The 14,711-nt window shown below is 41.9% G+C and overlaps 1 protein-coding gene across 1 annotated transcript in view; it reads left to right on the top strand.

The window, feature by feature from the left end:
• The window catches only part of MOB1B (MOB kinase activator 1B), a 43,725-nt gene that overhangs the window by 15,134 nt on the left and 13,880 nt on the right, over window positions 1–14,711 (top strand). Inside the window, exons 2-3 of the mRNA XM_026676487.2 lie at window positions 8,962–9,128; window positions 13,846–13,939. Coding sequence (XP_026532272.1) covers window positions 8,962–9,128; window positions 13,846–13,939 — 261 coding nt within the window. The remainder of the gene's footprint in view (window positions 1–8,961; window positions 9,129–13,845; window positions 13,940–14,711) is intronic.

Here is a 14,711-nt window from a genome sequence, read left to right as displayed (position 1 = left end):
GAGGCGTATCTGGGTTCCTGGTGTCTTCCCAACTGTGTGTGTTTTGCTGGCCTTTCAAGTCTGCAATTCCTTCTCCTGCCCTGTCAAGTTAATTACTGCGGCGTGGTTTGTATGGATTTTTATTTACAGTTTTGTTTCTGCTTTGTTTTCGGACTGAATTTCCTCCACTTAAAGAGTGTTTTTGGGAGAGTTTTTTCTCCAGCCGAAGGTAACCTGGACAGTGGGGGCAAAGTTGGAGGTACTAAAGGGACTCTTCTTACTTATGTGACTGTTGCCTTTGTGCCACGCCCCAGGTCATCACCGGTTTCTTCATGAAGTTAATGCAGCAGTGACTTACACCTCTTTCCAATCTTCTTTTATCCTGTAAAAGAGAAATACTTTTTGCCAAATTTCGCTCTTCCACTTCTTCAGCAGAGTCCCTGTTCTCCAACTTGTACACAACTTCCTAGCTTTGATGACCATAGGTCTAGTAGTTAAGGCACCTAGAAACTAGTCTAATCCTGCCTTAGACATAAAAAACTGGGTGACTTTGGGCCAATCACCAGGCATAAAAGCCAGTCACCTTCTCAGCCCAACTCACTTCACAGTATTGTGTGGAAAATAGGAAGTAGAAGGAATATTGAGTTACTTATAAAATTAATAAAAGCTATATAAAAATGACCATTTTAAAAATAAATTATTTGAGGGAAACCTAATCTTTTTAGGGTAAATATGGTATAGTAAATAATGAGGTTGTTATAAAATGTATGGATGACACTGAGAAAGTATGTGGTCAGCTTTTCCCCCCCCAGTGGATTAATTAAGTTTACTGGCAGAGGATGCCAGGCAGACAAATAACATCTTTTCTATAATGTTTATCAATTCACATAATTCACTGCTCTAATAGTCAGCAGCTTAGAGAATTTTAAAAAGGGATTTGAAAGATTCATTATGAACCAGTTTCTGGACTGTTTTTCCAGTTTGTCTTAAGTAAGATCATATTTTATCTTGTTTCTCTTTCATTTTTTTTAAAGAGAGGTTTGCAGCAATAGATGAAATAATTACTACTTACTGAACTCACTTTCCTTATCTTGGATGTTCTCCAGATGTTTCAATTTTAATGTCCAGATATCTCAGCATTAATTCTGGGAGTTGAAGTCAGCATATCTGGATAATTGCTTAGAATTGATGAAGGCTGAATTCAGTGGGCCTTAAAGGTATACAGCAGGGTAAAATTTCAGGCATAATATTTTCAAAACGAGTAATATTTTTCATAATCACCTCACTATAAAAGCTTAATGTTGCGTTTTTGTTTTTTTTAGTTTTGGAGGCTACACTATTACTTACGAAATTCAGTTATGTCTTACTCTTTGCTTGATTGCAGGGAATTTTAAAAAAAATCTGAGGTACTTTTCTTAACATTTGTACAGATGTTATAATAAAGTTAACTTGGTTGATCATCAGAGAACGCTTTCTGTGTTTAGCTGAATATAAGTGACAAAATAATAAGGCAGCTACATGGTCACCGATATCTGAATTTTCATAATTGAGATTTAAATAAAATTCTGAGTGCATCTTTTACCTATTTTAGTTTTGGAAGCTGAATAGTCCGGAATGTATCAGCTGCTATAGGTACAAACTTTCTGCTGAAAAATGTGTCCCCTCATACTTTGCTTTAAAGTATCAGCAAAAAACTGGAAGTATGATTTTGAATATGTAATTTAGGAAGGGAGACTAAGCTATGGGGGGGAGGCACAGTTCCCGTTATCTCTATGGTAAAAGAGGAAGTAGACAGCACAGCTTTAACAAACATTTCAGAGTTTTAAAAAATGTCGAAGGGCCCTGCATTTGTCCTAAGGATGTTTTAGCGGGAATGAGATTAAAACTAACACTTCTTTGAAGGTTTGGCTTCTATTAAAAACTAGAAATAAGGCAACCTCACTTGAAATAAATCTTCATTTCTTACCAGAACCGTAAAGCCTACCAGTTTGAAATTTGGCACGTATCTTCCTCTTGGCTTCTAGGTGCTCGCTAAGAAAGGATTTTTTGAAATGACCATCAGAGTATTAGTATATTATTATTAACACGCTCTGATGCTAAGGAATTCTACTCTCCCTCCCCACCTGAAAAGAAATCTGTTCCAAATGTAAAACACAAGCAGAGGAGAGGAGTTTCAGTTTCAATTTCACAGCACCAAGCAGCTTTAGTACAGAACAGTTGAGCTAAGCCACGCCCGGGCTGCTTGCTGTCTCCTTGCTCACACAGCAAATACTGCTTCAGTTTCCAAACAGCCCTCAACTCTCTCACACACTGACAGGACGCTAGCCAGATGAATACCAATGGATGCTGGTAGGCAGAGGCAGAATTCCCCTCCCCCCATTTTCCTCCCCCAAAATTAAGCCCAACCACATAGTTTCTTAGCGACGCACGGTTATTGAGATAGTAGAAACGTATTATAGACTCTATACATTGGACAGATAATTCTAAAATACATTTCCTGTGTAGAATCATAGGACGTTAAACCTGCCTATACAGGTAGCCCTCGACATACAACCACAACTGAGTTCAGAATTGACGTTACTGAGTGAGAAACTTGTCAAGTGAGTTTTACTCCATTTTACGACTTTTCTTGCCACTTTTTTTTCACTGAATCCCTGCAGATGTTAAGTTAGTAACACGGTTGTTAAATGAATCCGGCTTCCCCATTGACTTCGCTCATCAGAAGGTCGCAAAAGGGGGATCACATGACCCTGGGATACTGCAACCGTCATAAATATGAGTCAGTTGTCAAGCATCCGAATGTAAATCACAGGACCCTGGGGATGCTGCAATGGTCATAAGTGTGGGAAACGGTCATAACTCACTTTTTTCAGTGCTGTCGTAACCCTGAATGGTTACGAAACAAATTGTTGTAAGCAGAGGGCCACCTATAGCTGTTTTCTTTCAGAAATGATTTGTACATGCCTACTTACCCAGCATTTATGGGATATGGACCCCATAAATGTTTGGAATAAGATTATATCTCAGAATGCCTATTGCAATGCTTTGTAATAGACATTCTGAGATACAACAGGAACCTTAACACAGCCAAGATTTTCAAGCCAAGTTGGATTGGAGCCTTTCTAAGCTCCAGGGGAGAATATTCCACAGAGCAAGATGTGATGACCCAAGGTGGGATACAAAATGAACACAGTCACAAAAACAGGTGAAGCCCCTTTTATTCCTTCACTTTGATTCAAAGCTCCAAATATCCTTGACTGGAGACAAAAAACTCCCCCACAAGCAGTTACAAAAAGGAAGATGCCTATAAATGCCTATAAATTATAAAGAGTAAAAACAACACAGACCACACTGAAACAATTAAGGGAACCAGGCAAGATAAGGGCTTGAAGACATCCATCGATATCAGAACACACACTGGGAAGGACGACAAACTCAGAGAGGAACGACAAACTGGAGATATTTCCACACTTTGTTTCCAGCACTGGCCCATACGCATGTCCGTCCTTTTAACCAGTTCTCACAGCTGCAGCCCATGAAGAGGATCAAGGCCCTTTCCTCCCCCGTAGACCACACCATTCATGTCTCTCCGTTATCCTCTCCTCCCTGCACATCCTAGGATGGAGAGGGGATGGGCCTGGGTCTTCCTCTGACTGCCCAGCCGGCCTCTGCCCTTCCCCAGCCTCCTCCACAACCTCTGGAGCCACCCTTCCACTCCCTGTCGGCTGTTCCTCCTCTCCCTCAGAGTCAGTCTCCACCAGGGGCATGACACAAGAGGCCATTCCAGAAAAGGCCCATCTTCTAGTCCAGGGGTGGGCAAACTTTTGGCTCGGGGCCTCATTGACTTTTAAAATTTGACAGACGGGCCGCCACCTGGTGTCGAAATGCCTGTCATTACAAGTCAAAATCAAATGAATGCAATCATTCAATAATTCACATCAAACCTTAATTCTGTACCAATCTTCAGCGGGCCGGATTAAAAAGACCAACGGGCGGATGTGGCCCACGGGCCGTAGTTTGCCCACCCCTGTTCTAGTCCCTGTTAGCTGACATTCTTTGTCTGACAGGATCTACAGCATTCCCAATCTACTAGATAGAATTGGACAGGTGGAGACTCTTGGAAAAAGGCAAGTCCCTCAGGTAACCCAGTCCCAAGCCATATAGGTTTTTAAAAGTGACAGCCAGCACCTTGAATGGCACCCTATGACGCTGTTACATCTCTAAAACCAAGTTGATATTGTCTCCTCGGAGCTAGGACAATCAACTAGTTGGACCGAGCATCCTTGAAGCAATTAAGGATTGTGTAATGGCTTTTAGAATGTAAAATATAGGTTAGAAGGGATGGGGGAGAAGGAATCTCTTTTTTCGCCCTCTACTGCACCTGTGTATGCTTTGCCAATTGCACAGGGGCAGATAGGATGGCACTCCAGAGGATTAATGTCATTGCCCAGAAGATCATTGGTTGCCCTCTCCCCTCTTTGGAAGAGCTTTAAAGCTCCTGCTGCCTTAAGAAAGTTCAAAACATTCTCAAAGATCCATCTCATCCTGGGAACCCCCCCTTTTTTTTTTGAACTATTACCATCTGGCAGACGGTACAGGATAATAAAAATGACAAATAAGCTGTAAAACAGCTTCTATCCCAGAGCAATAACTCTGTTCAATTCTACTGTATAGTACAATATTAATGCAACGTCAGGGGTTTTCAATTCAATGTATAGAATGCGTTTGTGTTTATTTTCATAGTCATAATGTACACTAAAGATGGTGTTTAATTTCGTTGTACAAGGTGCAATGACAAGTAAACTAAACTAAACTAAACTAAAACTACCCTATTGCATTCTCAGTTTGCAGCCCCATCCCTGATACCTAGTGGAGAGTCCCAAAGGTGCTTTTTTTTCAAAAGAGGCAACTGGACTTTCTGTTTTTTTTCCTTTGAAGACGTTTTGCTTCTCACCCAAGAAGCTTCTTCCAGTTCTGACTGGGATGGTGGGGAATGGGAGGATTTATTTATATTCCTTGCAGACAGCTGGTCATTTGCAGTCTTTTAGGGTGTCCTTGAGGCCACCTGGAGGTTTACCTGTGCCGTCAGGGTTGCCTGAGCAGTGCAAATGGGTGTGGAGCCTTCTTGGAACCGTTGAAAGGACGGCGTTGTAGATTGGAGACAGAGGATGTCTTTCGTCGAGAAGTTGGAGTTGTGCCTTTCTGCAGGATGTTTTCTGCCCTGTGTCCCTTCGCTGTTGAGCGCAGGCTGTTGGGGAGGCCTCTCAAACTGAAGGGCAGATGGTTCCTGTCGCCTGCAATTTTTCTGGAAATCCGTTCATACTCCTGCGCCGTTCAAAGGGTGTGTTCATCTCAAAGTACATCACTCAAAGTCTACGGAGATTCTCGGTCATCCACAGTCTGCAAAAAAAACCCACCCCAGAAAGTCCAGGTGCCTCTTGAAAAAGCATCTTTGGGGCAACCATGACCTGGATGAATCTCCGTAGACACCTAGGGGGAGAGCTTTTTTTTATTTTTTAACTGCAGAATCAGGTACATGGGACGATCTGAGTTTAAACAGCAGCAGAGAACCAGGCCTAAAGCTTTTCCATCTGTGAGGTTGCTCAGTCTTAATTGTACGTTGAGTGGGGACAAATATTTAGATCAGTGATCCCCAACCTTTTTTATGCCGCGGCCGGTATCCCCAACCTTTTTATGGCGGCCCAGTACCGACATCAGCTGGGGCCCATCTTGTTGATGAAAAAAGTGCTTCGGTGAGCTTTTCGGAAGCTCACGGAAGCACTTTTCATCAAACAGATGATGTGCCCGCTCGTGAGCTTTCTGGGTAGAAATGGCTTTTTCGAAGGCGCTGGGCACGCCATCTTGTTTTGATGAAAAGTGCTTCCGGTGAGCTTTCTGCCGGAAAGCTCACGGCACTTTCATCAAAACAAGATGGCGGCGCCACCACGGCCGGTAGGACTTGTTCCACGGACCGGTGGTTGGGGACCCCTGATTTAGATGATTTGAAGAAATGCCATGTAAGCACAATAAATAATTTCCCACATTTTATTCATCGCAAAAATAAGACCATCGCTTTAACTTGCTGTGATATTTCTTGCCCGTGCATAACTTTGGGCGTCATCGGTTTCCAACTGACTTACGTTTTCCCACTTGATGAAAACGAAGTGTATTTTTATTCTGTGTTTAGGAACCCTTTTGCAGTAGCCTCGTCTGCACAGAGGCCGTGGCCTGTAGTAGAGTCTCATGTAGCTGTGGTCATATAGGAAAGGGAGTTATGCCAATCTTCCCATCTCGAGAAAATTCCACATTAATTTGAATGTTAATATTTGCCCCGTAGCAAAAATAAAATAAAATATGGAGATGGAGAATTAGTGGAGTGTATATTGTTCCACCTTGGGAAAATTTAAATCAAACCCAGGATAGGGAGAAGTATATAATATAAAGCAAATTTCTTTCTAATGTAGGGTTTGCCTTTATGTAGCATAAATTTAATAAGAATGTTATAACACAGTAACATTTTCAGAGGGCAAGTATCAACACCTAAGATACTTTTATTGTTGTATTAGACCAGCGGTAGTCAACCTTTTTATATCTACCGCCCACTTTTGTATCTTTGTTAGTAGTAAAATTTTCTAGCCGCCCACCGGTTCCACAGTAATGGTGATTTATAAAGTAGGGGACAAAACCCCTTCCACCCACCATGAAAGTTGGAACGCCCACTACTGGGTGGTAGGGACCAGGTTGACTACCACTGTATTAGACAACGTCCTGAATGGTGCTGTGGCCTAGAGATGGAGCTTTCGCCTCACCATCAGGAAGCTGTGAGTTTGATCCCAGGTAGAGGCAGATTTTTCTCTCTCTGGGCACAATTAGGAGTTTTGCTGAACAAAACTCTGCATTGGCGACAGGAAGGGCATCTGGCCAGTAAGCACTCAACTCCATTGAGTTGCCCAGGCTCCACCCTGCAAGGGATTATGGGATCATTAAAAGAAGATGATTAGACAATGTCTTATTTTTTTCAGGTTGTGGGCTTTTTTTTTTCCAGTTTCAATTTTTTTTTTTTACAATATATCCATATCAATATGTGAACAGTGTGGCATCTGAATGTCATACATTTTAGTACAAATGAAAATAGTTATATTAATCATATTTTCTACATTCTTCAAACTTATGCAGTTCTAATGTTAATATACATATTTGTGTTAAATTATAGATTTTCATTATTTTATTATTCAATGTTTCAATACGTTATTCCAATGCCAATCACAATATTGTCTAAATATACATAATAATACCATCATTCAATTTCTAATCTTCCCTCTGTCAACTAAAAAAAAATAAATACTTCTTTGGTCTTTTTAGTTGCCAGCAGAAAGGGAGTAGGGACAGTAGTGCATTTCTGAAATGCTTATAGATAATTTCTAGGATAACTGAAGCTTCTGGCACGGAAGAATATTACTAGAGAGCATGATTGAGGACTCTTAGCTATGGATGTGTCCCATTGGAGAATATACATCCGGGAGGTGGGGGGAAGACTAGAGTCAAGGGGGAAATGAATGATGTATTTTAGTGTCAGCTGCAGCTAGAGACTTATGATTCGAATGGGGGTGGATTTGTTGGAGCCCTGACACCCTCTTCTTATTACTTTTGTCTTATTGTATAAAAATGTGTATACTAATATTCCCCCGGCTGCTCTTATTTCTATTCCTATTCTAACTTTTAATCGTGCCACCATTATATTTAAAAACAAATCCTTTCTATCTGTCAATCTCTTGTCCGCTTTCTGGTTCTGGGCTAATTTTGATGTTGGATTCCTTAGAACAGTGGTCCCCAACCTTTTTTGTACCACGGACTGGTACAATCCACGGACCGATCCACGGACCGGTACCGGCATCAGCACGCACGACCAAGGCAAGGCGAGCCGAGCGACCGGCCAGCCAGCCGTGCCCCGCTTCTCCCCGCCACCTTCAACTCCTCCTTTGTACCTTCTCGCGGTCGATGGGCTTTTTGGGCTCTTTCTTAATCTCCTCCTGAGTAACGCGAGACTCCACCGCCATCGATGAAACTAAGGTGCGAGGATTCCTTCAGCACCCAAACGCCACTTTCCAACCGACGACCGACAAGCTCACCCGGAAGCACTTTCTCAAGCGCCGTCGAAACAAGATGGTGGCGCCCAAGCAAAATAGGCGGCCCGGTACAAAATGATCCACGGACCGGTACTGGTCCGGGGCCCGGTGGTTGGGGACCACTGCCTTAGAAGGCTCTTTGCTCTTTGGGGTTACTTTGATTCTTCTGCCCACTATGTTTTGTTAATTGTTATTTTTGTCTGTCTTAATGCCGTATGCTGCCTAGAGTTGTTTTCAAATCTGTTAAAATAAATACAGATAGTTTTCAACTTAAAACAATTTGTATAGGGACCATTCAGAGTCACAACAGCACTGAAAAAAGTGTCCCGTCTTCACACATTGTGCCATCCCCATGGTCAGGTAACCAAAATTTTGGCTTCCAACCAGCCAAGTAAATAGGAGAAGCCAGATTTGCTGAATGGCTACACGATTCACTTAACAATTATGACAAAAAGGTCATAAAATGGGCCCAAACTCAGTTAACAACTGGTTTAGCAATCAAAATTTTGGGATCAATTGTGGTTGTAAGTTAAGACTACCTGCATGTGTTTTCGGTCGACAAAATATTGCCATCTCAGAATATTGAAGCCTTGAGGGGATTTGACCATCTTATGGATAATTATTTTCATCATTTTTTAAAAAAAAATTAATTGGGAGGGCTGTGGATGTCATCTAGGTTGGATGCAACAATGCTGACCTCCGAGAGACATTAATCCTATTTAATGTAACTTTTTATATTGCTTGTGAAGGTGGGGGGAAAGAAATGTTTTTTTTTTTTTAAACCAAGAATGTACGAGAATAGAATAATGAGATTATCTCCCTTCTGAAGCCAAAATCTCCTTTCTCCCTTTTGCAGTGGTAGCCGCTCTTCTAAAACTTTTAAACCAAAGAAGAACATTCCAGAAGGCTCCCACCAATATGAGCTGCTGAAACATGCGGAGGCAACTCTTGGAAGTGGCAACTTACGGATGGCTGTTATGCTGCCCGAAGGCGAAGATCTCAATGAATGGGTTGCCGTGAACAGTAAGGAGAATTTGCTTTGGTTGTGTATATTTTTTTTCAGCACTGATGCATGAGGAAAGCACTTTTTTTTTTGTCTTTAACATAATCCGTTCCTCCTGGAATTGGTCAATTGAGACATATTATTTTAGTAGGAAGTACAGGAAGTCCTTGACTTACAACAGTTCATTTTGTGGCCATTTGAAGTTATGATGGCACTGAAAAAAGTGACTTATGACTGCTTTTCACACTTCTGACCATCGCATCATCCCCAGCAGTGGTAGTATCCAGCCGGTTCACACTGGTTTGCATGAACCGGTAGCAAGGATTTGTTGTGGGTCGCCAAACTGGCAGTAACTTCTGGCTGGCCAAGCCCCCGACCCAGTCGCCCCTCCCCACCCAGTCAGTCCTTATCGCGCATGTGCAACATCGCATGAATGCCCGACATCTCTGACTGCATTCTTCCCTGCCCAGTCACTCCTTAAGGTATTTCTTTTTTTTTCCTTTCCCGATGATCAGCTTCAGCTGTTCCTATGATCAGCTGTGCCAGGATTCCCCTCGCTGTCTTACTGCTTCGCCCAGGAGGCTTCCCTGAGGACCAGAAGGCCCAAAAAAGGGGGAGGGGGCCTGCAAAAAAAGCCACACCCACCCAGTCACATGCCCATCTAGCCACACCCACCTAGCCACGCCCACAGATCCAGTAGTAAAAAATTTTGAATCCCATACTGATCCCCAGGGTCACGTGATTTACATTTGGATGTTTGACAACTGACTCACGTTTATGACCGCTGACCATGTCGTGAAGTGTGAAAAACGGTCATAAGTCACTTCCTCTCAGTGCCGATTTAATTTCGAACAGTCACTTAACGGACTGTTGTAAGTAGAGGACTACCTGTATTTTACAGTATTTCTAAAACGCTCACCATCGTGCATCTGGATGACGGACAGTCTAAGGCAGGGGTCCCCAACCACGGTCCGCGGACCCGCACGGTCCGCGGAACAAGTCCCTACCGGTCCGCTGGCTTGCTGGCGCCGCCATCTTTTTGATGAAAAAGTGCTTCCGTGAGCTTTTCCGGGTAGAAAGCTCACCGGAAGCACTTTTCATCAAAAAGATGGCGGCGCCACGCTCGATGAGCTTTTCGGGTAGAAAGCCATTTCTACCCGGAAAAGCTCATGAGCGCTAGTGCGCCATCTTTTTTTGATGAAAAAGTGCTTCGGTGAGGTCACCGGGCGCACTTTTTCATCAAAAAGATGGCGGCACACCAGCTGATGCCGGTACCGGCCGCGGCGCCAGCTGATGCCGGTACCGGGCCGCGGCATAAAAAAGGTTGGGGATCACTGGTCTAAGGAACTCTTAATGGAATAAGAGCGCCAGGGCAGAAAGCAGTCGGTTAGAAAACAGTTCAACGAAAACAGGAAGCGAAAATTAAGGCTATTCAGGGTGGCCTTCAACCCCAGAAATTTTCTCCCACTTTGAATTCACGGTGGGACGATTTGATAAGGCACATTTGTGCAGCACAAGCATTAAATTTCACCTCGTTTCTGAACTTTGCTGGAAACCAAGCTGGCTTAAGAAACGGTGGTCTGGATTCAATCTGCTCCTTGGTTTTGGCAGCAACGCCAGCCAGATGTCCTGTCTGGATCCATGTTACCATGGTTTCTGATTTAGTTATTTTTAGCCGAAATGTACCAAAGAAAAACACAATAAGCAGAACTAATATTAATAATATACTGATTCTACAGTAAAAAAAAAAAAGAATGAATACTAAGTATTTGTTTACATAAAACTAAATAAAGGACCATATAATAACATAATATGAATTCCCCTCCGTTTCCCCCTCTTGCTACTCATGCTTTTAAAGGAAGATATTAGTCATGTTTCTGTGTGGACATGTGGCCTCCGTTTACTCATTTCCACTGTGGTTTACTCACAAAAAAGACTAGGCAGTTTTACCATTCTTGCCATTCCCTTCAGCTACTCAACTTTCATCGTCATAGTTGACTGTTTTAAGCCAAATGGGTAAATTCCAAGAGCTTGAAGTCACTTTTTGTTCCAATAAACTGGGACAGCTCTGGTCAGGTTTACCGCTTTTCCTCTTCCATCATCATCATCAGACTGATGAAAGGAAAAAGAAATGACTGTTCTTATCATATATTGGTTGTCTCTTTTGCTTTAAAAAAAAGTAAATTGGCAAAAAAAAAAGTCATAAAATGGAACAACATACTTTCACTTAGCAGCCAAAATATTGGGCTCAATTGTGGTCGTATGTCAAGGACTACCTGTATACACAAATAAAGGTTACAAGAACTTTGTGTCTTCTGGACTAATGAAAAAAAGGTGGGTTTTTTTTTTTTGCATAAAATTTTTTATTTGATAACATATAAAAATTCCATTATTGGTTAACCCAGGGGTCTCCAACCTTGGCAACTTTAAGACTTGTGGACTTCAACTCCCAGAATTCCTCAGCCAGCCTGGAGACCCCTGGGTTAAACAGTGTGTTGTCTGGGTACAAATATTTTTAAGAAATAATTATCAAAAGTGTTTACAACAATATTCATTACACTTATATTCATTCTATCATAATTATCATAACAATAATACTAATATTTGCTTAACTATTTTAACAAGCCTCCTTTTTTTTCATTATTCCTTTTCTTATAGTTCCATGTTTCTAACTTCTGTTCTTGTCAGCTAACCATTGATAAAATATGGACTAATACACAAAAGTTCTATTCTGTGCTCTGAAGTTTTGAAAACTGTTGTTGGAATACATCCTGTCCTCCTTACAGAAGGGCGTGCATGGAATTACCTCAGTGTATCCAGAATTTGCAATTCCCCGATGTCTAGAGAGGAAGTCTTTATCTTCTCTGTGGCAAAGACATGGATGAGAAGCAGTCTTCATGTTTATATCAATGATGAAGAACAATTTTAAGATATACTAGCCGATAACCTGACGTTGCCTGGGTATTTATTTATCCTAATCCTGTATTAGACAGGAAAAGCCCTGATTTCAGCAACAATCCAGTACAAATGTAATTCCTAATGTTGGATTTTCCCCCTTACCAGAGAGAGCTCTTGTGGAGTACCGTGAAGCTGTTACCATGGCAACTCCATATAGCTGTACAGTAGAAGCCATTTTAGGGCAGTACAGTAGAAGCCACTTTAAGGCAGTACGGTAGAAGCTATTTTAAGGCACAACAGGCTGTATCCTAACAAAACACACACCCCGAGGGGTGTTAGTGGTGTCTTACCCCCCACAATATTTGTTTCCAGAGAGTAAATAATCTGTGTACCAAGTTTGGTTCAAATTGCTCGAGGCGTTCCAGAGTTATGCTGGAACACACACACACACAAACACAGCCATTTTATATATATATATAAGATTATTATGCAGATTACTAGTCCATGTAAATATGGCTGCTGGGAAAAAAGTGAAAAGGATGGCCAGAGAGACTCCTGTCATTTTATTTTAAAGGAATAGATATTTTTTTAATAGGCAATGACAATGCTATTTAGGTTTGAGGGCTGGCCGTACAAGTGCAGAATCTCTTTGGAGAGGCAGATCATTTGGGATATTCAACTCTTCTTTTCATTTTGATTGAGTTCAGTCGGACAGAAATAAATAACCTGGATTGCAGGAACTTCCATTCATACACACCTTCCTTGAAGAAAGTGAGTGTTTTGCTAAATAAATGATCCGACTGGTAGTAGATTAATGGCAGCGGCATTGAAAGTGTCAGGCTTTGTTTTCCCAGAGAGCCATTGGTTGTAGGACAGATATTTTTGCAGCCAAACTAAAACAAAACCCACAGAGGTTTGGGTTTTCAAGGCCAATTTACAGATAGAAGTCTGCAAACAACTTGAAAGAGCCAGTGAAAAGAACAACCTTCATGATTGCAGGATAGAATATTATCCTTGTCGTTCTCAAGGACATCGTATTTTCTTAGCTTCTGTACTGTCAAAACGAAAATTGTGTTTTTTTAAAAAAATAGATACTCTGTTAAGGCATTAATTGATGAAAGCCTCAGTTTTGCACAGTTTTGTAAGCACCAGTTCTGCCGAAAAACAAACGGAAAATTTGCAAGAGCCGAACGAGAGCAAGCCGCTCTATATAATGTCAATAGCTTTCTGCTTGAATGATAGAGGAGGTGGTCGAAAGCATGAAGTATTTCTGGCTCTTTTAGAAAGGATTTGCTCAACCTCTGCCAATGTGAATTGTGGGTCAGAAATATGGGTCTTTCGTGTCCAGGTAAAACATTCATTCCAACGGGCTTCATTAATTTGTCATTGGTTTGTTAACTTCTTGAAGAGATGCAGCCGCAACCTGAACTATATGCCAGCAAAAATACACTCTTGGAAAGAGCTGCAGGGCCTGCTTCAAATTGTTTTTAATCCTCCTCTTCTCCTGAAAAAACTTTTCAGAGTACACAACTTGTATAGTTACCACAAATGGGCCAATGTGAGGGGAAGGGAGTTAATGGACCAGACTGGAACTCTGGAGAAATCTGTTATGGGCACTTTTATTTTAAGCAAATCTAATTTTTGTACCTGCAATCGTGTGAGTCATTCTATCCTGATTCTTGAGACCTGTCTAAAAAACATTGGGCTTATTTCTGACGACTGTTTCTTGTGGAACCTGTGGCCGAAAAAGACACAGAATGTTGTTTGGTTTGCAGAGGAATTTTTCCCCTAATAATTGCTTGCTAAATGGAATGTGTTTTTTCTTTCTTTCTTTGACAGCTGTGGACTTTTTTAACCAGATCAACATGCTTTATGGGACAATTACAGACTTCTGCACAGAGGAGAGCTGTCCAGTGATGTCTGCAGGGCCAAAGTAAGAACATCAGCCATGCTTACAAAATGTTGTTGTTGTTAGTGGAGAAATCGTGTCTGACCCATCGTGACCCCATGGCCTTCCTGTCCTCTACCATCTTCTGGAGTCCATTTAAGTCACGCCTACTGCTTCAGTGACTCCTTCCAGCCACCTCCTTCTCTGTCATCCTCTTCTTCTATTGCCCTCATCAGGCTCTTCTCCAGAGAGTCCTTCCTTCTCATGAGGTGGCCAAAGTCTTTGAGTTTCATCTTCAGGATCTGGCCTTCTAAAGAGCAGCCAGGGTTGATCTCCTCTAGGACTGACGGTTGGATCACCTTGCAGCCCAAGGGACTCGCAGGAGTCTTCTCCAGCACCAGAGTTCAAAGGCCTCCATTCTTTGGCGCTCAGTCTTCCTTATGGTCCAACTTTCACAGCCACACATTGCAACTGGGAAAACCAGAGCCTTGACTCTACGCAGTTTTGTTGGCAGGGGAATGTCTCTGCTTTTTCGTTTGCTGGCTTACAAAATAGAGGAACCAAATGTCACCCTTTTCCCATTTTATCATTGAACATACTCTAATCAAGAAAACAAATTGTGCTCTTCATGGTTACCTCTTAAAAGACTGTGAAGCCTGGAATTTTTTTTTTGTCTTCAAAAGTGATGTGTATGTTGGGTGGGGCTGTTCTATATTTGTGTAGTATATTGTGTAGTCTTCCTGACATTTGCTGGGAGTGGGTGGAATGGAACAAGACACTTTGTGCCAAGAATGGAACCCAGCCTTCCATCTCTTTG

This window comes from Notechis scutatus, chromosome 4 (genome assembly GCF_049901735.1).
Source record: "Notechis scutatus isolate UNSWTSFEM ecotype Mainland chromosome 4, rNotScu1.2, whole genome shotgun sequence".
Lineage (NCBI taxonomy): Eukaryota > Metazoa > Chordata > Lepidosauria > Squamata > Elapidae > Notechis > Notechis scutatus.
This window is presented reverse-complemented; position numbering and strand designations above follow the sequence as displayed.